Source organism: Tiliqua scincoides, chromosome 13 (assembly GCF_035046505.1).
Source record: "Tiliqua scincoides isolate rTilSci1 chromosome 13, rTilSci1.hap2, whole genome shotgun sequence".
Classification (NCBI taxonomy): Eukaryota; Metazoa; Chordata; class Lepidosauria; order Squamata; family Scincidae; genus Tiliqua; species Tiliqua scincoides.
Genome location: NC_089833.1, coordinates 1,706,660 through 1,733,822, shown reverse-complemented (window position 1 = coordinate 1,733,822; position 27,163 = coordinate 1,706,660). Strand labels below are relative to the sequence as shown.

Below are 27,163 nucleotides of genomic sequence, written 5' to 3'. Positions count from 1 at the left end.
GGAGGTGGATGGAGGGTGAGGAGGAGGCATGCGGGGGGAGGGGGCGGGAGAGAGCTCTGCTCCACCAGATCCTGAGCCGCTGTATTGGGCCACTGGCCCGACACGGAGGCTTCTACAGCAACCCAAGGGTTGCCATAGAATTGAGTAGCCTCATTGTAGGGCTACGTGCCTTACCCAGGGGAAGGGGACAAAAGAGGGCGCTTAGGATGCCACAGCAGCCATTTTTTGGCACAGCGGCAGCCCTGCATGCCAGGCAGCGCAGGATTGAGTGCTATTATAGTGCTTTCATATAAATCTATACAGTGGGCCATCCTTAACCACAGGCTGGACATTCGCGGATTTCAGTATCCATGGATGCGGAGTGTCCAGAGAGCCTCAAAACACTTCCCAGATGTGACTGGAAGGTACATCTGGTCACACCCTCCACAGATTGAATTATCTGTGGAATTCGGTATCCACAGGGGGTCTTGGAACAGATATCAAGGGCCCACTGTAGTTTCAGCCATATCATGTATCTACGGCAGCCATTTTCAACCTTTTTCAGCTCATGGCACACTGTCAAGGCACTAAAATTGTCAAGGCACACTCCCAGTTTTTTACTTACATTAAATTACTATATTACAATTAATTTTTAATTAATATAATTCATACAATAAAATCATTACATGTCAAAGGGCACAAGCCCAACCAGGTCTACTCAGAAGTAAGTCCTATTTTGTTCAATGGGGCTTACTCTTAGGAAAGTGTGGTTAGGATTTGGGGGGGATGTGCCTGTGGAACTTACTTCTGAGTAGACATGCCTAGGATTGGGCTTTGGGTTGCACTTCTTTTTCTCAAATACAGGAGCAGGCAATTGGCACTTCTCTCTCCTCCTCCCACCCCCTCCCACAGGGACATTCCCCCCTCATCTCATAACTGCAGTTAGCACCTCTCCTACTATCCCTCCCCTCACTGGTCCTCCCCTTGCAAAGGTCCAGAATCACTTGCCTCACATTCCCCCCCCCATTGCCTGCTCCTGTATTTCAGAAAAAAGTGTGACTAGTAGACACTTTGCCCAATCCTAGGCATGTCTACTCAGAAGTTAGTCCCATATAGTCAATGGGGCTTACTCCCAGGAAAGTGGGGCTAGGAGAGGAACTTGAGAGCCCAGCACAGCTCAGGCATGTCTACTCAGAAGTAGGTCCCATTATAGTCAATGGGGCTTACTCCCAGAAAAGTGTGGGTAGGATTGCGGCCCAGCGCCCTTCCTCTGAAAGGCAAAGGCAAGGCAGGGAGGGTCGCTTTGGGGAGCTGCAGGTGACCCCATTCTTAGGCTGGTGGCCTCAACAGACTCGCTGGTTTCCTACCTGCTTGCCTGCCCTACTTCCTCCTTCTCACTCTGCCCAGACCTCTTCCAGGCTTTTCTGGTTGCCCAATGAGCAGGCAGGACAGATAAGGGACTTGATACCCAATCCTAGGCGTGTCTACTCAGAAGTAAGCCCCATAATAGTCAACGGGGCTTACTTCCAGGTAAAGTAGGATCGGGTTGCAGCCTTCCTCTTGCTCACAGCAGGAGATGCAAAGCAGCCCCGGCTGCTCCTTTTTCCACTGCTGCCCCACCACCTGAGGGTCAAAGCAGCCGCTTCTGCCGCCCTTGGCTGCTGCCTGCCAACTCTGGCCCCGCCGCACACCTGAGGCTGCCGCTGATCTATGGGGTAGCCACATTTGGAAGACAGTGCTCAGTTCTGGCGGCCATACCTCTAGAAATATTTTGTAGAGCTGGAAAAGGTGCAAAAAGGGGCAGGCAAAAGAATCAGAAAGCCAGAGCACCTTTCTCAGGAGGTAAGGCTATACCATTTGGGGCTTCTTAGTTGGAGAAAAAGGGAAATTAAGGGGGTAGTACTAAAGCTTAAAAATTATGCATGATGTGGAAAGAGTGGATAGAGAACTTTGTTCTCCCTCTCACAATACTAGGGCCAGGGTCATTTATTTAAACTGATTGAAAAGAGATTTAGGATGGGTAGCAGACAATATAGCAAAGTACATAGTTTGTGAACTTTATAGCTACAGGATATGGAGGTCGTTGCCAGTTTGGAAAGCTGAGAAGGGGTTTGGACAAATTTTGCGGAGGACAGCTCCATCAATGGCCACTAGCCATGAAGGCCATGCTCATATTTAATTTGTTCAGCAGTTTTGACCTGCAACCTTCAGCCTTCTGCCCATTTTACAGATGGATAGCTGAGGCTGCAAGGGACTGGCTGGCCCAAAGCCGCACCATGAACAGCCCATTAAGAATACAAACCCAGAACTTGTCCTGAATCATAGGTTCATTTTCTATTCTGCTAGATTGCAGCACTCTCAACACATGCCTAGCAGAGAGCACTTTGTGGAAGGGATACATAAGCCATTTCCCCTGAGCTATGCTCTCATTATCAATCTCAAGTGCAACAAAGGCTCAGCTTGCCTCAAAGGCTCTGCTTGCCCCAATAGGAAAAAAAATATTTCACATCATACATAAGGGCAAGTAACACATCATTTGGTCTTAAAGAGTGTCAGCAAAGAATTCCCCCTTAAGTGTTTTAAATTTCAAAAGCATAAGCACATAATTGCTGTTATTTACAACAGACTATTATTTTTATAACATATAAACAAATTACGTATATTGTCTGAAGAATATGCCATTTTGCCAAGAAACAAACTTTCAGTTTTGCAAAAATCTGTTCTTTTTTGGTCCTTTAACATATGTTGTTAACTTGCACAATGCAAATTACCTCCCTTGATGGTCCACACCAGGGTCTACAAACCCCAGCCTGGGGGTCAGATGCAGCCTGTGGCGAGTCAGCCTCTCATCCCCTGAGAGCCTCTGGCCCACTCAACCAAACACAACCGGAGCTGTGCTCTGGTAGCGTCTGGAGGGTGTTCTGAGGCTGCATGCAGCTTCCCTGGCCGTTAGAACACCTTTTAGAGACCTAAAACATCACTTCCTGGTTTTCCCTAAAAACCAGAAGTCACTTTTTGTGCTCTCTGAAGGCTTCCTGAGCGTAGGGAGGCCTCCCTGGCCCTCTCCAGGTATTTCCTGTGAAGTGCTGGTTCTGAGGTATTTACTCCTGTACATTTAAGTAAGCTGCTTGTGGGGTGGAGGAATGGGAGCCCATATGAGTGTATGTTTTATTTCTGTGTCGGTGCTTGGAGAAATCCTGGAAATGTGAACCCATTTATTCATTTATCTAAGTTCCATCTCCAATGCATTTAAATTTTTTTTCCCAACCCTCGACACCATGCCAGTCATTTGATGCGACCCTCTAGCCGAAAAGTTTGGAAAACACACAGTTGGACCACATAAAAGTTCACACAGTTGACCAGTGAAAATCAGCAAGGATGAGTCAGTCTGGCTATTTGCACACTGAATGCTCGGGGTGGTACCCAGGGAGTTCAGTTGTTTTCACCAAGACATCGCACTTACACAGCACGCTTATGGCGGCAGGCAGAGGCCGGAAAACAAATAGAAAGAAGGGTCCAGAATACAAACCGTTTGATTGGTCGCTTCTGGAGTCATCCCTATTTTCCAGACGGTGAGGTCGAACGTGTATGCCACATCTGCTTCCAATATGGCTCGAGAAACGGTCACCACTCCTCCCATGGCCGTGAAGTTGAGAGCACACCCAGCTGATGAGCTCTGTGGTGCAGGAGGAGAAAAAAAGGGTGGGGGAGGAAGGGAAGGCATTCAGAGACCAGTACTGCTCTGCAGGGTCAGACCAAAGGCTGCTTCTCAAATGAATACACAACCCGTCTCTTACAGAGCACCTTAATCTTAGAAAATATGTCAAAGAAGAACTTAACAAAAAAAAATTACTCCACCCTCACTGGACATCACAGCCCAATCCTATGCATGTCTACTGAGAAGTAAGTCCCATTAGAGTCAATGGGGTTTACTCCCAGGAAAGTGTGGATAGGACTGGGCTGTCAGTCTCTAGTGCCCAATTTTTTTGTATGCTGTTGTCATAACAGCAGAAGACATCACTGTACATGGTACAAAAACATATGCCTTTGAAGGATCCATTTTGAAGAACACCAAAATAAAGATGGAAACTCAGTATTGCTCAAACTGTGGGTCGCAACCCACCAGCGGCCCAAATTTTGGTGTGTGGCAGGTCAGCCACAACCAGGAAGATGCAGGCTAAAATGGCAAGAGACCCACTTCACTGACCACGTCGCATTGTGCCCTGAATCACCCTGCAACTTCCTGGCCCCAAAATCGGGTCGCAATCCACCATCAGGCTGCAAGATTTGAGAAATGCGGCACATTACGGTCAGTGAAGCCGTTCATGTTCCATTTTACCTTGCAGCTTCCTGACCTCGGCGATAGAGCAATGGGTTGCTAAGGGGAGGAGTCTGAGAACCACTACAGCAGGGGTGACAAACATGGGCCCCTGGAAGCAATTTATCTGGCCCCCGTTGGGCTCACCAAGTTTAATAATTGGGCTCTCTCATATCTTGAAAATATGAACAGGATCAGCACATTTTCTCTTCTGCCGTTTGCAGCTAAGGAGTTTCTAGGTGAGAATAAAATGCTTATATCCGGCCACCCTCTGCTTAATGACATCACTTCCTGCTTAGTGATGTCACTTCTGGCCCTCAGCAGGCATCAGGAATGCTTACTGTACAAAATGAGTTTGTCATCCCTGCACTACAGTAACCATTCCGGCCCTGGCCTAGGGCATCTTCTACCATGTGTATCCTCTAACACGTGCCACCTAGATGCTGCATTCCTAACAGGGGAGATGCCAGGGCACAAGCCTGAATGGTAGTCAAACCCCGTTACTGAAGCCATTCTCCGTAATCAAGGATGTGGTTGGTGTTATTTATTAGGGTTAAAAGGCACTCAAGTCTCTAAAACAGGAACCCTGGAATCAAATCCAGCTCTTGACCAATCCACACGCCCTCCTGCCAACTGCAGAGGCAAAACTGTGCCATGGCTGGGCAGCATCTCTGGCCATGGTATTTATCCTAGTGGAGGGGGGAACATGTCCCACCACATCCAAGTCACAAGTAGGTCTTCCTGAAAAACTAGGATCGTGCTCTTTATGATAACAACATGCTCTGAACTCAAGCACCAAAAATAGAATAGAAAAACCAAGGCCACTCCCTCCTTTTCCCCAAATCAAAAGCCAAGGCTCACTTACCTTAGAAGAAGACACGCAGGACCACCGGTAGTTTAATGGCGTCTGCTCCCCGTCTTCCAGGTTGGGGTCATAGGATTTCTCCCCGTCCAGAATCAAGTCCCGGGTACTAGACCACACTCGGTATGATCCTCCATCAATGATGGGCACCAGTTTGTTCGGTGAGACGGTCACGTTGGCAAAGATGTTCTTGGACAGCGGTGTTTCTCCAAAGGAGACCAGGAACTTGAAGCAATAGGTCCCCAGTTCCAGTGCGAGCTTGGGGATGACCAGCTGTGGTCGGCTCACATCCACACTGGGCAGGTGGACTTCGGCAGCATTACCCAGTTGCAAGCAGCTAGGGGCCTTGTAGATCTCCCACAGGTACTCTGTCTGGTACCTGGTGCACCCTCTCAGGTCTATTTGCGCCTCCAAGTAATTCTTCTGCGACCGCTTCATGACTACCTGAGCAGGTAGAACAAGCTCCGCCTCTGGCTCCTCACACTCAAGCACCTGGACTGTGACAGTGAGCTGGGCAATGAAGAAGCTGATGAGATTGGTGGCATTCACCTCCACCAGGTAGTCCCCGGGCCTCAGATAGATGTGGTTGGCAGATGTTACATTTGTCCTTTGAGCTGGAGAACCATCCCCAAAGCGCCACCAGAACACAACTTGTCTAGCACTGGGCAACACAGATGCTTCAAATAATGTGGTCCGGTTCACAAAAGGGTCAACAGGCAGGAGGGAAAGCTGTGTGATGAGGTCTTGGACCTGGATCACGATGGTGATGTTCACGCTGCCTAAGTCGTTGAAAGCGCTGAGATGGACGTCTAGCTGCCCCGCAGCCTCCGGGGTGTAAGAGACACTTGAGCCATTCAAGAGGACCTGGTAACTACCCTGATCTTTCTCCAGAGATAACAGCCACAAATACGTCACTCGGGAGCCACTCTCAATTTCAGCAGTGAAACGCCTCTCCTCCCCAGTGGGCATGCCCGGCTCACAGCAGTCCACGATACGCAAGCCATGGATGGCCTCCAGCACCATGATGCGGACCTCAACATGCCCTACACTCACATGGTTCTCTGCTGTCACCTTCACTACATATTCTCCAACCTGGGTGAACGTGTGGGTGAAACTAGAAGCACTGAAGGGTGCTGAGAGATTCCTATCAATGCTCACCTGGTAGCTCACAGAGGAACCAGAAGACATTCCAATGACAAAGGTGACTTCTCCGCCAGGCTCCAGCACTTCCTTGCTCGCACTGAGTCGCAGATCTCGGATTGCATCTTGCACGGTCATGTTGAGGCAGACCACCTCCCAGCTGACCTCATTGGAGGCGTTGAGGCAGACAGAGAAGAAGCCAGCCACAGGGAACTCCAGAGCCACTTTCTGCCCGGAGATGGTCACGTTCACCATCTCCCACACCCAGGAAACATTGGACCCCCTTTCAAGCTCCCCAGAGAAGTTCACGTAAGACCCAGACACCACATAACTGCAGTTCGGCCTCACAGTCCTGATGCTCAAACCCACTACAGGCTCCTGCACATATACCACAAGTGTTGCATTGACAGCACTAAATTTGTTTTCCGCCATAACAGTAACCACTTTGGCTCCAGGACTCTGGAAAGAATGTGTGATGAAAAGGCTGGCAGTGGAAACAGGGACGGCATCTTCCAGGTACCAGGTGTACATCAAGCCAGTCCCAGCAGTGATGCTAATGGTCAGGTTAATAGAAGCGTTGACTGGTGCCGGGTTAGGAGAAGCAGCGGGCCTTAAGACCCCAACCTCCTCCATAAACTCTATGGTCTTGTTGACAGTTGCGCTTCCCAGCATGTTGGTGGCTTTCAGGTGGATGAGGTAGACATCTGCTTCCAGAACGGTCAGAGAAAAAACCCTGCCATTGAACATTTGGACAGGGTGACGTCCCTTCAGGGCTGTCCAGCTGTAGGAGATGTTTGTTCCATCCCTTACCACCGCCTGCAGCTGCAGTGTCTTGTTGGTGGGGAAATAGGTGTCATCCACAAGGTTGCCACCGGCAATCTGAAGCCCTTCGATCTGCTGCAAGACGTAAATGAAAATGCTGTCCTGCAGACACCCAAGCTCGTTCTCCGCCGTCACGATCACGTTGAACGTCCCAACAGAGCGAAATGTGTAAGAGATGGTGGAAGAGCCTGGGATGGGGGTGCACCTGTCGCACAGGATCCAAGAGTATCGAATGGCTGTGCCAGCCAGGAGGGTCGCTGTGAAGCTCACGGAGCCGTTCAGGGGCACCACTGTCCTGCTGGCATTGATGGCGAGCCCCTGGAGGCGCCTCTTCACTGTGACGTTGAGCCAGGCTTCATGGAAACTGACTTCGTTCCAACCCTTGAGGCTGATGGCATAGTGGCCACTCCTGTTGTAGGAATGGGTGATGAATTTTCCCAATTGTGTGGTGCCATCTCCAAAATCCCACAGATACCTGACTTTGCTTCCGCTAATGTTGGCAGAGAACAGGTAGAACTGTTTCAGTTCCAAGACTTTGGAGCCGTTGGATTCAATCTTGGCCACGCCAACAGGCTCTTGGACTTCCACAAGTTTCGTGTCGTTGTTGAAAGACACATTGTTGCAGACAGTCACTGTCACAAAGTAAACACCAGGCGTCTTGTACGTATAACTGACTTCTGTCCCGCCAAACCGGGCCGAATCATTGGCCCCAAAGTCCCACAGGTAGCGGTAAGGATATGGCGGCGAAGTTTCAACTTGGAACCTACTCTCATTGCCTAATCTCACAAAACGCGACTTCACCAACAATGTGACGTTGGTGATCTCGGGCTCCATGCAGACCACAGTGTAATATTGCGCTTTGTTGACCTTACTCGAGAGGACCAAAGAGAGCGAGAAGATGCCACTGCGGGTGAAGTTGTGCACTACAGTTGGGTCCCCATACACGGTGACGTTGGATGAGCCATCCCCAAATGTCCAGTCAAAGATGTATTCACTGGCATTACCCGAGACGTAGGCAGTGAGTTGTACTTCAGGGTGCTCCGGGATGCAAGAGGACGGTTCGATCTTGAGAACCATCAGTACAAAGATACGGACAGGAACGGCTTGGGAAACCGAACTCACCGGATTCACTGCAGTCACGTTTACTGTGCAGTTGATCTCCTTTAAATAGATGTGCTGTACTGACGGTTCAGAGCTCTCCACCACAGTCCCATCACCCATATCAAATATCCAGGTGATGTTGTCTCCTGTCTCCACAGAAGCATTGATCCAGACCAGTGTGCGCAGCTCCATCACATCGTCCACATCTACCCGCAGTCCGCTGATCTCTTCAAAGACACGGTAACACTGGAATGTTTCTACAGAGCTAATTGTGTTGTTGGCTCTCAGGCTGACGTTGTACACCCCTTTGTGGTCGTAGGTGTGAATGGCAGTAGGCTGGCTTTCCATAAACACTCCTGAGCCATCCCCAAAATCCCAGGTGTAGGAGACTCCATAGCTGGAAGGCAGAGGGCGAGCTTCGAAAGTCACAGGGCGACCTGCAGCCGGTGGCGTATCTGAATCTACTTCCAGAGCCACCTCTGTCAAGTAAGTGTAGATGCGGACAGGGGTCGAGTAAGTCAGATTCTCAAATTCATTGGATACTAAAAGAACCAGAGTATATTCACCTGCGGGGGGGGGGGGGGAAGGCAAGATTAGAACATTTCACCCTTGGGGAGGCAATATTAAGAACATAAGAACATAAGAACATAAGAACAGCCCCACTGGATCAGGCCATAGGCCCATCTAGTCCAGCTTCCTGTATCTCACAGCGGCCCACCAAATGCCCCAGGGAGCACACCAGATAACAAGAGACCTCATCCTGGTGCTCTCCCCGGATATTCAAACAGTACTCAGATTCCCCTTCTGTCAGGTTCACTGCCACACCAAGCCCTGGCCAACTACCATTCTAAATCATTTAAGAACCTGGCGGCAGGGCCTCTGAGAGGGTACGAAGTTTCTTCTGGGCCCCTTCTCTTCTCCACTGGATCATAATTCCTACAAATTATAATATCTACAACGCTAGGTGCAACCCTATCCAACTTTCCAGCACTGGTGTAGCTGTGCCAACAGGGTGTGTGTTGCATCCTGCGATGGGGGAGGCAGTCATGGAGGCCTCCTCAAGGTACGGAAACAATTTTTGCCTTACCTGAGGGCTGCATCGGCATTGGGAAGTTGAATACGATTGGTCTCTAAGTAGGCTTAGACAAAATGTGAACGCTAGTCTTGTCTTCACGCAATGTATGCAAACATTTTCTGAGATCCCAGTTCAGGTGACACCTGAACTGCAGCCTCAGGAGAGGACACTTTACAGCAGAGAAGGACTTTGGGGAGGGGGGAGTGGAAATGCCCCTACCAGTCACTTTTCTCCCCAACATGGTTCATTCTTGCAACGTAAGTACATGTCTGTCCATAAAACTCAGTAGGGAGAAAAGCAGCTGGGGAGGATCTCCAGGTGGAAAGCAGGTGACAGGGGAAGAGTAAAACACTCTTGATTTCTTGGCTTCCAGTCACTTTGCCATAAAGAAGGGGCCACCAGACTTTTGTGGCATAAGGTATGGCTCGGTCTTGAGTCTTGGCAGCAGACAGGACTATTTGGCATTGCCCAAGTGGTCCCTTTTCCTCTCCCTGATGCGGGGGACAGTCTCCACAATTCGTCTCTGCATCTTTCTGGGAACATGAGGAAGGCATATGTGATCCAAAAGTTCATTTCCTTGCCTGAGGCAAGACGGCCTCCAATCCTGGACACTGAACTTTGCCCATCTTTTGCCCCAAAGAGGAGACAGGACCCAAGAGAGAAGTTGATCCAACAGGGCATACAAACACCTTCTAGATTAGTGGCAGTCATTGTCCATTAAAAATCCCCTTAATGACAGCTGCCAAATGCTCTTCTAAAAAGGCAGACCTTCAGGTGTGCTTTTTCCTAGGACATAACTTCACAGCCCCAGGGACCCTATCAAAAGCGTGCACCACCTTTCCAAGGGTAACCTGAGCTCCCACAAGGATGGAACCCAAAGCAAGGTGCTGGAAGTAAATCTTTCATGTCAAGGGGGGCTTGCGAGAAAAGACAGGCTCAGAGGAATGTGCATTCTGAGTTCACACACAGCTCATGACCTAGCATATGCCTGCAAGGGGATTCGAGAAGGGGTAAAAACAGGACAGTGGAGTAGCCCGCAGGTGCTTCCTGCATTCGTTACTGTGCAAAAACCTTTGGACAGGTACTGTGTCTGTTCAATGACTGGAGGACAGTGGAGGCTGCCCTAAGAGGCACATGTGCACTTTGTTCAACAGGGCATGGCCCCAATGCCAAAAATCCTCTCACCTGGTTCTTGGTAGGTATGCGAGACATTGTGCTCAACTGTAACCTGGTGGACGTTGGGATCCGGCACAAGGAAGGATTCATCATAGGGAGGTCTAAACTGATAAACAACCTGCTTCCTATCCCCAAAGTTCCACCTGAAGAGCAGAAAGAGGATCAAATGAGAGGGGCAATTGTTACCAGCTAACGGGGAAGCTGAAAGTCTACTGCCTTTAGATCTGCAGGCTCTATTAGAAATTCCATTCGCTTCGCCCAACATTTATCTCATGGTTCTGCTTCTCTGCCAAGCAGCAAATATTTGGGTTTTCCTAGACAGGGATAGTCAACCTTGCTTAAGCAGGTGGGACTCTGTCCCATCAACCTCCCAGTGAAACCGTCTGATGCTCTTTGTTGGTACCTAGGACACAAAAGTCAAATACAGTTTCCAGAGATGATGATTCTGTATAGAGGAGTCTTTTCAGATGTCCATCGTGCCATTAAGTTACTTTGCTTTTACTACTAGAGATGCAGGAAAAGTAAAGAAGCAAAGGGCTTCCCCGGGCCACCTAATGCCTGTAAAGGCATTAATAAGTCAAAATAAGCATTTTCAAAAAACCCATAAGTCATGGGTTTTTTACTCTAAGCCTGGCAGAGGCTGCAGATGGACATGCACAGACTCTGCTGGGCTCAGACGCCCCTCTGAAGGGGGCGCACAGGGGGGCACGGATCCGAACCGTGGATCCCATATAGGTGGATCCGGGGATCAGCAAGATAGATACAAGATACAAGAAACCTTTATTGGCATATTGGCATATCGGCATATCCAAGCAGTATAGAAAAAAGGATTGGATGGAGGGATACATGAATCAGACAGTTCACCTCCAACCATGACCAACAAGGCCTTGCTGCCACATATCAACTATTTGAGACCATCATAGAAATACGTCTCTTAATTATCATATTTATATATTTGGCCACCACCCCAGAAAGCTCTTCATTTACCCCACTAAGGCTGGGAACAGCAGATATGGCCCCTCCTGTATTATTATACATACGATTGATCTATTTATTTATAATGCTTATTTATAACATTTAACCATTCAATTTATTTGCGAAGGACACATAATTACTAAGGGCTATATAGGAAATTTACAAACAACCCAAATCACTCCTAAGAACACCAGAAGAGCCCTGATGGATCAGGTCTGAGACCCATCTAATCCAGCTTCCTGTATCTTTCAGTGGCCCACCAGATACCTCAGGGAACACACAAGATTACACAATCCCTGCATCTTGTTGCCACTTCCTAGGATCTGGCATTCAGAGGTAGCCCTACTTCTAGAACCAGGAGGCTGCATGCACCCACCATGGCTTGTCACTGGTGATGGACTTTTCCTCCATCAATCTGTCCAATCCCCGTTTAAAGGCACTGAGGCCAGACGTCATCACCACGTCCTGTGGCAAAGAATTCCAGATTAATTACACTCAGTGGTCTTTCATACCAATTCCTTCTGAGGCGACGTGCTATACAGGACGTGGGGCCTTTCCCCATCCTTCTCATGTGTTGGAATGATGAGCCCAGCCAGTAAATAAGACAGTGTGAGAACTCACATGAAGCTGGCGTCCACCGCCGAGTCCACAGTAACCCTGGCTGCCAGCTCCACGGTGCTGTTCTGTGGAACGAGAGGTGGGATCTCTGAGATAATGAGGTCCTTCATCTTGTTCATCTTCTCCACTGTGATGTTGTAATCAACCGTGACGTTGCTGACGTGGTTGGAGGCAGTGAGCTGCAGAGGGCACAGGAAAACAGCTTTCTTACAACACAAAACAGACTTATCAATGAACTGAGAGGGCAGCTAAACAATGACATTCTCTGGCCATTATTCTCTTCATGCTCCACAGTGATGGCTCATGGAACTGCTTTCTGCCTCTTCCCTGTTCCCTTCTTTCTTTCATGGTTTAAAGTCACTTACTACAACTATGCCTTTCTTCGATGATTAAACTCCAAGAGGAAGACATGCAGAGCCCAGGCGGTCACCCACCCAGTCATCCAGCACACCTACAGCTGCTTAGCTTCAGCAATGGGGCTGCAGCATGTGCCTTCAGCTCATGCCCTGGGAATTACACCTGCATTAGCATGAACAATGAAGTAGAGGTGTTTGAAAATTGTGGTGTTTATTTTTTTAATTAAAATGCAAAACGTGACATTTTCTGTTTTAATTCACAAATTCATTTTAATTCACAAATTCATTCTGTGTTGATTCATTTCGTGAATTAACTGGAACAATTCCAGTGTTCCTTACTCATTACCTTTGGACAGAGGTGTCTGAAAAATATGGTGTTTTATGTTATTATGACAATGCAAAATGTGGCGCTTTGTGTTTTTATTTAGTTATCCGCAAAAACAAACACCTCTAACAGGAAGACTACCCTGGGTCTTCTGAAACTGTCTTTTGCAGACCCCACTAAAACCACAGTTTCAAATAATATCTTCCGGGCAATTCTGACTTGCTGTCACCACAGCATCAATGGAGACCTAACACAAAACACCCTGAACGTGCGTGTGTATTTCAAGGTAGGGCAAATCCATTCACACCTGCCTGTCAACGTCCCTCTTTCCCTGCCACCACTGCAAGCCCCTCTATGCATTTGCTCCAGTGCTGAATCTCTGGGGACATTTAGGAATTCTTCCTTTGCTATGAACTCTGTTCTTCTTCACAACTTCAGCTGTGGTGGGGAGCACTGTTTGTGAGGAAGTGAGCTGTGCAGACCTGCTCCAGGAAGAGGGTGGAGACAGATGACCATGTTAAATTACCAGCACATGCACTAAAACAGCCAATAAGCTGGTCATCAGTACTGTCTTCCCAAACAATAAAAAAACACAATGAGCCATCCGCAGGCTCAGATAAGGAGGGCCCACCAACCGCAGATGCCTCCCCGCATCTCAGAAAGCCTCCAGGATGTGACTAGAAGTCACTTCCAGTTTGCATCTGTGACATCTGGTCATGTCCGGGAGGTGTTCTGAGTCACAGGGAGGCCCGTGGCCCACTCCATTAACCTTCCCCTGCCTAAGAACACCTCTCAGATGCAACTAGGGGGTAACAGACACAAACTGGAAGTGGCTTTTGGTCACATCTGGGAAGCATTCTGAGGAAGTGAAAAGACCCATGAAGGGAGCCGTGGGCCAGTCTGACCTTCAGAGGACTGAGTGTAGCATCAAAGTTATTGTGGTGCTGAAACTCTGCCCCCACCTGGATCTCAAGTATCTGCAGATTCTGGTATCCATAAGGGGTCCTGGAATGAATTCCCCATGGATGTTGAGGGCCCACTATATTTACCATTCTGCTGCCTTCCAGGATGATACTGATAACCACCATACCAGCTGGTCATACAGACATTGTGCAATTATCATCAGGCAAAGAGCCCTCTCTAAGCCACCTCAGAGGGGTATTCAGTTGCAACAACTGCCTTTGCTTCCAGGTCTAAACAGCAACAAGATGCTTGGGAAGCCTCAGCTTACCGAGAGCTTGTATACAGCTGGTGTCTGGTAAATGACAAGGAAGACATCATTGTAGAAAGTAAAGGAGCGCTTATCGTCCACTGTCCACCGAAACGTCACGTCTGACCCAGCATCCATCACGGGGGTGTAGCTCTGCAATGGATGGGGATAACAGGTGTGATTGTCAGAGAGAAGGACAGACACGGCTTAGCTCAGCCCAGATCAGCAAAGAGCTGGCAAGCAGGTGGGCCTCGTCAGCCCCAAACCACTTCCGCTGAAAACCAGAGCACATTGCACAACCTGAACTCAGGACCATCTATCAACCACATCAGTCATGAGGGGAGGTCAGAGAAAAAGGAAGTTTCATCGTTTTGCTTCATTCGCACAATGGATTCTGCAATGTTTGCTATTTATGCACCATTAATAAATGCACCATTTATTCTGGTTTCACTACCTATGGGGAGGGAGCAAGAACAAAAAAACCCTATCCCAGCCTTTATAAAAAGAGCCAAGGTGGCACAGCAGTTGGAGTGTCAAACTAGGACCTTGGAGACCCAGGTTCAACTCTCCATCAGTCAAAGCTCAGTGCATGATTTTGGGCTGATCTCCAGGGCTTCCCATAGTGGGTTGAGACCACAGCTCATGCCTGGTGGGTTGCGACCTGAGTCCATCCCCCCACCCTAGCTTCTGGATGGCTCCAAATCGGAGCCATTCTGCAAGCATTAGGAGGCCCTGGAGATTTCTACCAGGCTGGCAACCCACAGTAATGGCCTTCATAGGCCTCAGAATGGCCTGCAGAAGCCTCTGGAAGTTACTCCCGGTTTTCCGAAGTCATTTCCAGTTTTACTGCAGGCCATTCTGAGGCCTGCTGGAGGCCAACAGAGTGGGTTGCTGGCCCAGACAAAGTCTCCGGGGCCTCGCATGATGGAGCAGTGCATTGTGACCCACCAGGGAGGATGAGGTGGGTCACTGTGCCAAAAGATTTGAGAACCACTGGTCTAACCTATTTCCCAGAGGTTGTTGTGAAGATCAAATTAAGGAGGAGTTGTGTATGTGGCTCTGAATGCATTCCAACCAACTCACCACACGGTTATTCAGCAAGACTCTGGTTTCCGGGTCCGGTGTTGCGCGGAGCCCTCGGATGGCCTGCTCGGCTTTCACCAGGACAGTGATGTTCTGGGAGCTGACGGCATTCTCTGCCCACAACACCAGCATGCTCACATTCCTCCCAATGCCCTCCAACACGACGACGGAGAACCAGGTGTCGTTGGTCTCCCTGGCACACTCAGCCACCAGTGACATGACTGCTGGCGGACAACTCCTCTCAAAAGGGAAGGTCTGGTTCCTGCCAAGCCAACCAGCTGTGGCCTTCATTCCAGAGGAAAGTTTCAGCACCAGCCAAGTGCTGTTGGTTTCCACATAGACTATGTCCCCTTGCTGGGGAGGGTAAATGACACGAAGGCCTGAGACCGGAGAAACCACCCAGAAATTGCAGGTTAGGTTGGCGCTGAAGACTCCATTGTCGACTGTGGCTCTCACGGCATAGAGGTCAGAGCGATCCACACCAAAGTTTTTTTTACTGATAATGGGAACCGTCTCTTCTGTGGCACAGAGGACCCTGAGGGCGCACACAGAGCCATTCCGCCAGCTGCCAGCAGCGTAGCGGGCAGGCAAACCCAGCACCCAGTCCGAAGAGTTCAGGGTGATGTAGCCCGTCTGGTGAGATGGTACTTGGCTTTGGTGGCAAAGGAGGAGAGCTCCGGGTCCCCCATCGTGCTGGATACTAACAGTATCACTGGGTCTGGCAAAGGAGCCTTTGCTTCTGAAGTGGAACTGCGGAAGAGAAAAGTCACCGTGAATACAAATGCCCCAAGCTCAACCCACACTACAGGGTCACAATGCATGATCGTTTTGCACCCGTATGTAAGTCAATCTCATAGACAAGTCAAGAACACATTAAGTAAAAAAATCATTAAATTCACTATGACCTATGGATAAGTTGAGGGTAAAACTTAGGGGAGTATGCAAGTCTTTGAATTACATACAGTAACTTTGTCTGAACTTACCTGAGCCCAGCTCTTGAAAAACCCATCAGTAATTGTTCTGAAGCAGCTCTTCTCCGAACAGGAAGAAAGGGGAAGGAGATTATGGAAGTTGTAGGCTTTGTGAGGAGTACAGTATTCCCATAGCAGCAGCCCTCACAAAGACTACAGTAATCTCCTTCACCTTCCTTCCTGTTTGGAGAATAGCGCCATTTCTGTCCTGTTTCAATACAAGGTAAAATAGCTCTGTTTTTTCCCCCTTTTTCCCTGCACATCCCACTTCTCTGCTTGATCTCCCCCCCTACCAAGCAGCTGTTCTTGAAAGCTGAGGAAGCCTTACAGCATTGACCCATGTATAAGTTGACCCAAGTTTTCAGAGTCAACTTTAAAGCATTTTTTTTATTTATACACAAGTATATAAGATAGTTCTGAACTCAGCTTTGGGGGAAGGATTGGATACTGGCCACACCCCCTCCTCCTGTCCCTGGACACTCCCACTGGGATTGATTGGAAGGCTCTTAAGGACCCAACAAGTCCACTCAGTTGCCCACTGATCCAGTGGCCACCCACAAGACTCCCAACAAATGACCCTGGACAACTGGGCTGTGGCACACCAGAAGCATAAAACAGGCACAAAGACACCTGGAAAGCACATGATACCAGGTCGCTCAAGCAAGTGTGCCATAGCAGATTTATAGGGGAAAGAAAACACTAGAAAGGGTCTCAGCAAGCTGGTGCAAAATCTCTCTTGAGTGCAAGAGAAGCAGTCAGCCAGGATAACAGTTGCAGGGTCAGGGAAGGGGTTGCTGTGAAGACCAATATTTATTTATTTAAAAGATTTATGTACTGCTTTTTCTATTATTAAAAGCAGTGTACAACCAGGAGATGAAACATTCTCCTCCTCAGGAGATTGAACATACAAAAATAAATAAGGGTGCAATTCTTGGACTTGCGCCAGCCCAGGAGGGTCACAAACATGCCGTAAAGCATGGTTGCATCTCTTTGGGAGTCAGCTGGGCCTCCTGGCCTGCCTGTTCCAGCGCAAGATTGCATTGCGCTGTAGAACACCTAATATCTGGCCTCCATCGGACTTGGAGAATATCTCCAGTACTACTATGCCACCCTTATTATTCAGTAACAATAAATAATGAGGCAGTCATTAAATAATAATGTCAAGTAAATAATGTGACATTTCAAGAATTCAAAGCGCTTGACATACTTTAGCTCAATAATCTTCATTCACAGGTCACTCTGGGCTGCACAGCTCTAACTGCGCTATGCTTCAATTCGAGAGTGCCTCGAATGTGCAACCCCCAATCCGGTTTTGGGGATTAACAGCCCTGCCTTCATTGTGGTTCTGCCCCACTACTTACAAGATACTGCGCTGAGGGACCTGGAGGTAAGATGAAAACTGACTCTTGCAGCACTTCAGTGGCGAGCTGATTTTCATGATGGCACGGAGGGGGAATCGCAGTGCTTGTGACAGAGGTGTTGGCACAAGCCCCCGGGGCACAGCAGCCCCACAGTGGCAGACAGGAGTTGGTCAAATGACACCACTGGAACCCGACTGGACATTCCTCCTGCATCCAAGTCCCATTCTCCTGAGAAGCGAGTTGTGGATCCGTGACATTCAAGACTTCTGTGCAACCTGAAACAAGGGGAAATGATTCATTCAGTCTCACATTTTTATACTGGCCTTCCTCCAAGGGTGATGCACAGGGTTCCTCCCCTCCTTTGGTCCTCACAACAACCCTGTGAGGTAGGTGAGGCTGAGAGAGAGAGAGTGACTAACCCAAGGTCACCCCAGAAGCTTCATGGCTGAGCGGGAATTTGAAGCTGAATCTTCCAGGTCCAAGTCCAACTCCCACACCTCTACGCCACCCTGGATCTCACCAGGATAAACAATACTTAGTCTTGGGCTTGACTGGGCACTGAACAGAGCTACAGAAACCCAAACTCCTGGTTTTGTCAAAACATGAAGCTCCCAGGAGTGGCAGGGCCCAATGCAGAGCACTTGTGGGGAGGGGGTTACCCTCTACAGGGCCCCACACTCACCAAGCAACCACAGTGACTACAGCTGCAGTGATCTCAACACTGTGATGGTGCTGCACATGATGTGCAGAAACCAAAAATACTTTGAGCAGTAGTGTAGCTAGAAGGGGTGCAAAGCACTAAGTTTTGCAGGTGCCTGAACACACTGCGCAAGCAGCCCCTCCCCTTTGAAGACATTCTGGGCGGGGGGAGCAAAAAGAAGGAGTTCCACCTCCATTTTCTTCCCCTGCCTGGAATGGGGATGGGGAGGGGTCACTTACACGGCGTGTTCAGGTGCTAGCGAAACTTAGTGCTTTGTCCTCCCTCTAGCCATACCACTAATTTGGAGGTAATGTGATGACATCACCATCACCAACTGGTAATGACATCACCAACTGCTTCTGGGAAGCCCATGTCTAGCCATGCGGACCCCGGGGTGGGCAGGTGGAGATAGCGCTCCACGCCACACCACACCATGACATGGACGATTGCATGGTGGGGCAGCAGCAGCGTGGGGCCTGTCCAGTTTTGGCTGAATCACTCTAAGGCCAGCCCTGTACCAGAGGGAAGCTTTGCCAGAGAAAGGATGGGATCAAGTCCCATGACACACACCCTATGGGGTGCCAGCAGCAGTTCAGGAGCTGCTGTAGCACTTCCCAGTGTGCCTCTGTCCACAAACTGAGAAGAGAAAAAAACCAGAATTCTTTGAGAAAGGAGAATTCTGTGACAGCAATTCTGAGATTGTGCCCAACTTTGTAGCTCCTCCCACTTTCCTGGATCTCAAAAGGTAGACAGGAAGAGAGCTGGAGGTCAGCCACTTCCCACCCCTCCACACTGCTGCTCCATCCCCCCTCCTCTTTTTCAAATCCAGGGCATGATCTCAAGCTCCTAATATTGAAGCAAGGCTTCAAAGAGCACAACAGGTTTCTGTCTCCAGTGCTTTTTTGAACTGGATCTATCCTCAGTACTGCTCAGAGAAGTCAAGGAGGGATTTCTGGACCAGACCGAGGGCCAAGGAGAAGAACTGGTGGGAGTGGGAAGATCATGAATGCAAATGAGCTCAACCCTCTCACTCTGGATCTGACCTTGGGGAGGAGACAGTGGGAAAGAAGGTGGAAAGGACAAAGAAGCCACAGACCCAGTTCACATGCTTTACAGCCCAATCCTAAGGCTGTTGAACAGGTGCTGTAAAAGTGCTGTAAAGTACTTCCTCACACCCTGGGAGTAAGCAGCGCCACATCCCACCTGACGGCCACCAGGACATGTAAGTGCTTTGCCAGGTGGTGAGGAGAGGGTGTTCTGGAGCTGGGGAGGGGGTGTTTCGGGGCAGGAGAGGGAGGGGAGGGGACGGTTCAGGTCCAAGAGGCGGCCAGGGATGACAGATGAGGCCTCCGCCACAAGCTAGTCCCTGTCCTGGGCCTGAAAGCTCTACATAGGGCTACTCGGTTCTACACTAGTGATTTAGCTGGTGAAGCTCTAGGTAGCCTCATTGAGGAGGTTGGAGGTTGACACGGGGTAAAGGAACAAATGTTCCGTTACCTCAAGGAGACCTCCTGCCTACTCAAATCCAATGCTGGATAGAGTCTGGGCTCAGAGGCCTTTCTGCGCCAGCCTTGGATAGGATCGGGCCGTTAGTCTTTGCGTGAGTGCAGCACAAGGTATCTGTAGTATCAGCTGCGTAGAGGTGTTTGTTTTTGTTGGTAACTAAATAAAGACACAAAACACCACGTTTTTTAAAGATCATAGGTAAGGAGGTAATGAGTTAGGAACACTGGAATAGTGTGTGCTATTGTGAATAAAGATACAAAACAGGAATTTTGATTTTAAATCAACACATTTTCAAAAATAACACCAGCATTTTCAAACACCTCTACACATGGGAGAAGTCAGGCCCCTGTGCTGACACAGAAAATGTTTTTAAGCCATCTAATAGAATGGAGAAAACATGACACCAAGCCAGTTGCTTTCTCCTTGCAAAAGCTTTTGGGCTGAAGTCAGCCAGAACTGCCAGTTGGCCATGCAATGGTGTCTCACCTTCCTTGTGTGCTGGACGATGCACCTGAAACCTGACCTGAACAGGCTGCTGCAGCTCCTGAGCCACAAACTCCAAGGCCACTAAAAAGCCCTCCTGCTGGAACTCCAAGCTGGGGAAGACCATCGTCTGGAAAAGAGAATCCCCAGAGGGTTTAGAGCACAGTGGGATGTGCATCAGGACATAGTCTCAGCGCAGGTGCCAGGGTCCTCCAGGGGAGGGATTTTGGCCCGAGGAAGGCTGCAAGCACTCCTCACCTCCACAGTTCCTGAAGGAGCCCCCAGCTGCTCCAATTCAGTGATATTTATCACGGCCTCACGCGCATCCAATGCAGGAGTGCCCAGGGAAAAGTATTCAGCATTTAAAAGGATTTCTGTGGAAAGGAAAGAGTGGAATTGCAGCAGGAAAAGGGAAAAAAGTATCTCCCTTTTTCTTACCGGAAATCTAAGTTATACAAAATCCATCTCTCTGTTCCCACTGAATTTTCTGCTTTTCAACCCCACAGTCTCAATACCCATAAATCCTCAGCAGTAAGACATAAGAACATAAGAACAGCCCCACTGGATCAGGCCATAGGCCCATCTAGTCCAGCTTCCTGTATCTCACAACGGCCCACCAAATGCCCCAGGGAGCACACCAGATAACTAGAGACCTGCAAGGCTTCCTGGGAATTGTAGTTAAGAACATAAAAACAGACCCACTGGATCAGGCCATAGGCCCATCTAGTCCAGCTTCCTGTATCTCACAGTGGCCCACCAAATGCCCCAGGGAGCACACCAGATAACAAGAGTTATAACATCCTGGTGCCCTCCCTTGCATCTGGCATTCTGACATAACCCATTTCTAAAATCAGGAGGTTGCGCATACACATCATGGCTTGTACCCCGTAATGGATTTTTCCTCCAGAAACTTGTACAATCCCCTTTTAAAGGCATCTAGGCTAGGAACATCCTTGATTTTACGAGACAGCAGCCTTTCTAAAAGGCTGCAGGGTGTGCATCAGGACACAGATCTAAATGCAGATGCCATCTAAGCATGCCACTGGGTGCCAAGGAGCAGCTAGATAGCAGTCACAGCTCAAGTCAGGTGTGAATGCATAACTGAATGCACTTAAGGGTGCATAATAACTCTCATGCCTCCTCAATGGCTAGCACGAGCATTTCCACATTCAGCCACTGTTTTTTATAAGAACATGAGAAGAGCCCCGCTGGGTCAAGCCAAAGGCCCACCTAGTCCCGCTTCCTGGATCTCACAGTGATCCACCGGATGCCTCAGGGAGGACACAAGACAACAAGCACACAAGACCTGCATCCTGGTGCCCTCCCTGGCCTCCCCCACCCACTGGCCTGCAACCATCCATCACGATCTTTTTGCCAGATTGTTTCAAATAGGAGGGCTCAGATAATTGTCTGCCGAGAAGAACTACACGAGATTGGAAAACCTGGAAAGAAAACTTGGGAAGGAAACCTGTCAGGTGCTTGCAGCACTGCTAGATACAAAAGAAAAGTACAGCAGGCTCTCCTTGTCTATGGGCTTGGCATCTGTGGGTTTCAGTATCTGTGGATGCTGAGCTCGGAGCTGGAGGGCCTCACAGAACCTCCTGGATGTGACTGGAAGTGCCTTCTGGTTGTGCCCAGGTGTTATTCTAAGGCCCTCCAGCCTCAGAATCTGTGGAATTCAGTATCCACAGGGGTTCTTGAATAGATCCCCCATAGATACCAGCGGTCCACATTATAGGTGCTCTTTTGTCTGATGGCTAGTAAGAAGCAAATTTGCTCCAGGCACCATATGGTCAAGTCAACTGAAATTTAAGAAGACAGGGAGATGGCTCAAGATTCCCAGAGATTTAGGAACAAGGGAAAGTATCAATGTCATGCACAGCTACCTGCCCTTCCCCTGATTCACAAAACTGGGGTGGGGCTGGGAATCATAAAAAATAGAAAAGAAAGTGGAAAACAGGAGAAAGCATGCAAACCACCAGATTCTTGTGGCATTTTTTTTTTTAAGCAGGGTCACCTTGGCCTTGCCCATGACTGCTTCCTATGGCACTCACCTGGGGGTGCGTACTCGCAAACATAGCTGTGCTTCACCATGCACAAGTCCGTGTTGCACTGGCCAGCGGGGCCCATGCGCACGCAATGGTCCGCATTGGAGGGGTGGGGCTCGCCCGGAAGCCAGTTCTGACAGCTCTGTAGATTGAACCCTTCTCCCTGCTGCAAAGGGCTGGGGCTTGCCGAATCGTTGAACCCAATCCAGACATCCAGGCTCCTGTGGGGAAAGAAAGTCCAAAAGAGACCAGGAATCCTCTAGTAGGCAGGCCACCAAGGACACACAGTTTTGCAGATACCATGAATGTACCGTGGGCACTCAGTATCTGCGGGCTCAGCGCCAGCGGATTTAACCATCTATGGATGACGCCCACACCTCAGAGGGCCTCCAGGATGCAACCAGAACCCATTTCTGGTCATGTCTGGGAGGTGTTCTGAGGTGTGGGGAGGCTTGTGCCCCGTCCATGGGCCTCCCCTTCCTTCAGAATACCTCCCAGATACAACTGGGAATCACAGATTCAAGTCAGGTTCAAGTGGCTTCTGGATGCATTCTGGAGGCCTTCTGAGGAGGCAGGGAGGCCAATGGAGTGGGCCGTGGGCCCAGCATGACCTCCAGAGGGACTGGCGCGGCCTCCAGGTAAGTCATGGTGGCACTGGGTGCTGGACTTCTGCATCCATGGAATTTGTTGTCCTCAAGGGGTTCTGGAACAAAACCCTGTGGATAATGAGAGCTCACTACCATTTATGACACCTGACTGATTTCATGATGATGTATTTCTTATGGTATGATGTGGGCCAGTGACAGGCAGATAGTAGGTTGGGATTCTTCCACGGTGTTTTTCCACGGTGGGATTCCACGGTGGTTTTTGTGGTGGTGTGCCAGCCTGCTATAAATTTAATTATCCCCAGATTTTTGTATCCACGGGAGAGGGGGCTCCTGGAGGTTTCTGAGTGGCATCCCCCAGTACCACTCCCCACAGATATCGAAGGCCCACTGTATTTAAGAATATTTACACGCTACTTTTCAACAAAAGTTCACAAAGCAGTTTACAGAGAAAATCAAACAACTAAATGGCTCCATGTCCCAAAAGGGCTCACAGTCACACCAGCAACAGCCACTAGAAAAGACACCGTGCTGGGGTGAAGTTATTCTCTCTCTGCTAAATATTAGAGGGCACAGCTTAAAAGAAGCCCCTCTCTGCCCTTCAGGCTCTTCCTCCACAGCAATCACACTGAGTCTAACTTTGCCCCACAAAACAATGGATCTCAGGGTTCTAGCGAAAAATAAAGCTGGATCCCTCAGGCCTGAAGTCTGCCCAACTTTCAAGCAAGCTATTTCAGGAAGAAAAGGTGAGACAGAAATTTCTAAGATGAATAAATTCACAGAATAAAGATGCACACAGAAGCTCAACTGACATGGTTTAGTGACACTGAAGGCTTAGGAGAACGACAACCTGATGCAGCAGGCCAGAGGATATGAAGAGAGATTGCACCTTGGAACCACCTCCCACCTTTATGTAAGAGGATTAATCAGAGAAACAAAATCAATATGCAGAGGTTGACTGTGTTGGGAGAGAAGGAGGGAGGCTCCATTGCCCAAGAGCCCCAGTCACTTTACCATTTCTGAAATACAGTGGGCTCTCGTTGTTCACAGGTTTGGCATCTATCGATCTGAATATACGCAGATACCGACTCCGCAGCTGGAGGGCCTCTGGGTTGCTTCTGAAAGGAGCTTCCAGTTTTTTGGCAAGCCAGAAGTGCCTTCCAGTCACATCCAGGAGGCCTTCTGAAGCCCAGGTAGATTGCACACAGCCTCCCTGTGCTTCAGAAGGCCTCCCCAACACTTCTAAAAGGCACTTCCTGTTTGCCGAAATGGGCCTCCTACAGATTTCATTATCTGCGGAATTTGGTATTCACTATATTCAGACCTTGTCCAAGTCCACCCCTACTTAGGCTAATGGGATACCCTACATGCACGACTCGCAAGGAGAAATGCATTCCTCTTTGCCGCCTGCTCGGACTCTGTGCCGATCATGTTGACAGATGAGGTCATCCTGAAAAGTGCTTTTGCAGCAGAAAAAAAAAGACGACAAAAATAACTCGCCCTCACTAACCAGCAGGTTTTCTTTTTTTTAATGACCTACAAAAATACATCCAAAGAACAAGTAACTGCTCTGTTTTGCTCCTGAGCTACTGGCATTGCTTGCGGAGACTGGGCTTGGAAACAGCCAGTGAGCTGCCATCCCCAAAGGCCCGGGGAAATTTTCCTGTCCTAATTCCAGCTATGATCTAACCGGGAGAGTCATTAAGAAATGACTGGATGGACGGCACCTCCGTGCCCCCCTCCCGCCTGCTGGCCACCAGTTCCAGCAGCCCCTTTGTGTGACTGTGCCTCGGAAAGGAAAGGAAACAAGCACCTTCTTTCTTGCGACTCAGCACCCAAGGGGCCCACGGCTGCCTCAAGGGGGGAAGCGGCACAAGAAAAGCACAACTCAGGAGGAGGAGGAGGGAGCCATCAAGTGATGATAGACGAGTGGGGGGGTTTGTTCTGGCTGCCACGCAGGCTAATGGGAAACAGATTGCCTTTCCAGTTGCTTTCCCACAAGAAACTGTGCAGGCTGAGACTCTTCCAAGAAAACGCTCCACAGCTCCACCATGCATCTTCCCTCGCCAAACTAAAAGGGGAGCCTGAAGGAAAGGGAGGAAAATGGTGCCCTTAAGTGCCTATCAAGCAAGGGGGGATAAGGCTGGGGGAGGCCGTGAGCCCAGCAAAAAGGGACTGCATTCTGAGAGTACTTGCCGCAGGAACTGCACTGAAGTGAAGAAGCAGGTCTCAGACTGGCTGGTCCCTGGAAGGAAGCAGGGCCAGCTTTAAGGTGACTGTTCCCAATTGGGCCCCACACCTAAGGAAGCCTCACGTGAGAGAAATCTGTCTTGTATGCCAGTTTATAGTAAAATGTGCTTAGAGCCATTTGGTTCATTAAATCACATGCACTTTTTCAGTGCATATTTTGATTGCTTTCCATTCTAAAATGGAGACAGAAAGTCTATCATAAACTGCATTTATGATACATGATTTATGAGAATCTTATCTCTAAGATTCTATAGACCTTGAATGCAAACCTGGGGCACCACAAAAAATGCTTCCAGTGGGCCAAGGGGTTCCTAAGGCCAAAGACACATATTAGTAATCTCGGAGTCCAACCCAAGCAATTGAAAATAACCCAAAGCAAATTTAGAAAAGTGGCTGCATCAATGTAATTGGGGGGGGGGGGCCACAGGGTGCCATTAAGATATTTGAAAATATTGACACCCACACTTGTACAAAAGGATGGTGGTGAATCCTCCCCCCCCCCCCCCGGCCAGCTGTCTTCTGCGCCTCCCTGAGCTGGAGAAAGAGGCCAGCTCTTTCTTGGGCTTGGGGGAAATCAAACCCAGAAATGCTAAGCAGTGTCTGGGATGTCAAGCGTGGGCTTTGAAGTGGAGCAGAGGCTGTCAGGGCCCAGCACTGGAGGAAACAGGCAGCTCATTTTCAGAGAGGATGAAAGGGGAGCAGTGCAACAGGAAGCAGCCACTAGAAGCAACAGCAAAAAGAAAAGTGCGCAAAGGGAATAAAGCAGGGGATACAGAGCATCCCGGATCTTGATTGGCTCAAACAGAAGCTGCTGTGTCCACCGACTGCAAGGCAGAGGGGGGGACGGGACTTGACAACAGTGTGAGGGTTGATTGAAGCAGAGCCAAGAAAAATCACACAAGTCTTGCGGAAACTCACAGTTTAATCCTATACAGTGGGCCCTCCTTATCCAACAGCTTGGCATCTGCAGATTATAAAATCCGCTTGTGCAGAACCCACAGCTGGAGGGGCAAAAGAAGACCAACTGGACTTCCCAGTCCAGCCAGACAACTTCACTGCCAGGGCACAGGCGACTGAAGGATCTAGCAGCAAAAACCACGGAGTGTCTGGTGGCACCCTCAAGATCAACATAATAATGATTTGTATCATCAGTAATAAATGTTGCTAAGGTGCTATAAGAGAATCTGTTGCTTTTCCAGACTCACTGGTGTCAGGATCAAGCCAAAGGCAGGTCCAGAACTTCGCTGGGGGGAGGGGGTGGGCGGGCTTGATAACCAGGCTGAAGCAGGGGGAAGAAAGTAATCCCAGTGACAAATAATTTATAAGCTGTCCTAGAGCTTGTCCTAGAGCTGTATAGTGGAGCTCTGCATCCATAGAAGCAAGTTTAATTTGGTCCTTATAAAGGGCAAAACAGCATGCTCCCTGAACCTGCCCCCCCTGCCAGCTGTCTGGAGGGTGTACATCTTTTTCATTTTGTTGGGTGCTGAGTCCTGGGGAAAACAATACATTTGTTGGGCCTTCATTATCTGCAGGGTTGTCATCTGCGGATTTAAGAATCCATAGATGCTGAGCCCATGGCTGGAGAGTCTCAGAACCCTCCCAGACACAACCAGAAGTTGCCAGCCTGAACCAGAAGTAACTTCTGGTCACATCCAGGAAGCCTTCTATGGAGGCTGTGAGGCCACATGTGACCTCCAGAGGGCTGGGCAAAACCCTGAAAAGTTGCTGTGGTGCTGGATTTAATTACCCATGAATGTTGGTATCAGTGGGGGGGGGGGCGTTCTGGAACAGATCACCCACAGATACTGAGAGCTCACTGTATGGGAGGATAACATTTGCAGGGCACGAAGAGACAACATGTCCACTACACCTTCCTGCAAACACCCCCCACTAGGCAGGCAACACATTTTTACCAGCAATTAAAAGACCTCCACAGGACAGAGGCTTCAAACACTAGCCTGCCTCTTGCATGCTTGCTTGCTCACTCACCTGGTAACCCGGGACACCAAGAAGCTCTGAATGTCAGGGCTGCTGACGAAGGCCAGGTTTCCATTTCCGTACTCCTTGCAATGCCTCTGGGCTTCCAACCACTCAGCTTTTTCTGCCCCCAGCCAGTAACAGTGGCCGTTACCAGGGAAGACGACGCTGTCCAAGGGGCACACCGGATGGACCACTGCAGTGGGGAGCAGCCACATGCAC

The 27,163-nt window shown here is 49.3% G+C and overlaps 1 protein-coding gene across 3 annotated transcripts in view; it reads right to left on the bottom strand.

Moving 5' to 3' along the window:
* PKD1 (polycystin 1, transient receptor potential channel interacting) overlaps positions 1–27,163 on the bottom strand; it is a 91,350-nt gene that overhangs the window by 53,521 nt on the left and 10,666 nt on the right. For 2 of the 3 annotated variants that reach the window (XM_066640787.1, XM_066640788.1), the window contains exons 5-15: positions 26,954–27,137; positions 22,116–22,330; positions 20,320–20,435; positions 20,065–20,191; positions 17,373–17,647; positions 15,041–15,790; positions 13,979–14,110; positions 12,070–12,245; positions 10,483–10,616; positions 5,163–8,788; positions 3,509–3,655 (exon numbers count right to left, since the gene is read on the bottom strand). In XM_066640787.1, the coding sequence (XP_066496884.1) occupies positions 3,509–3,655; positions 5,163–8,788; positions 10,483–10,616; positions 12,070–12,245; positions 13,979–14,110; positions 15,041–15,790; positions 17,373–17,647; positions 20,065–20,191; positions 20,320–20,435; positions 22,116–22,330; positions 26,954–27,137 (5,882 nt within the window). Of the gene's footprint in view, positions 1–3,508; positions 3,656–5,162; positions 8,789–10,482; positions 10,617–11,824; positions 11,888–12,069; positions 12,246–13,978; positions 14,111–15,040; positions 15,791–17,372; positions 17,648–20,064; positions 20,192–20,319; positions 20,436–22,115; positions 22,331–26,953; positions 27,138–27,163 lie in introns of those variants that run through there. The other variant, XM_066640790.1, reaches the window with a different exon arrangement.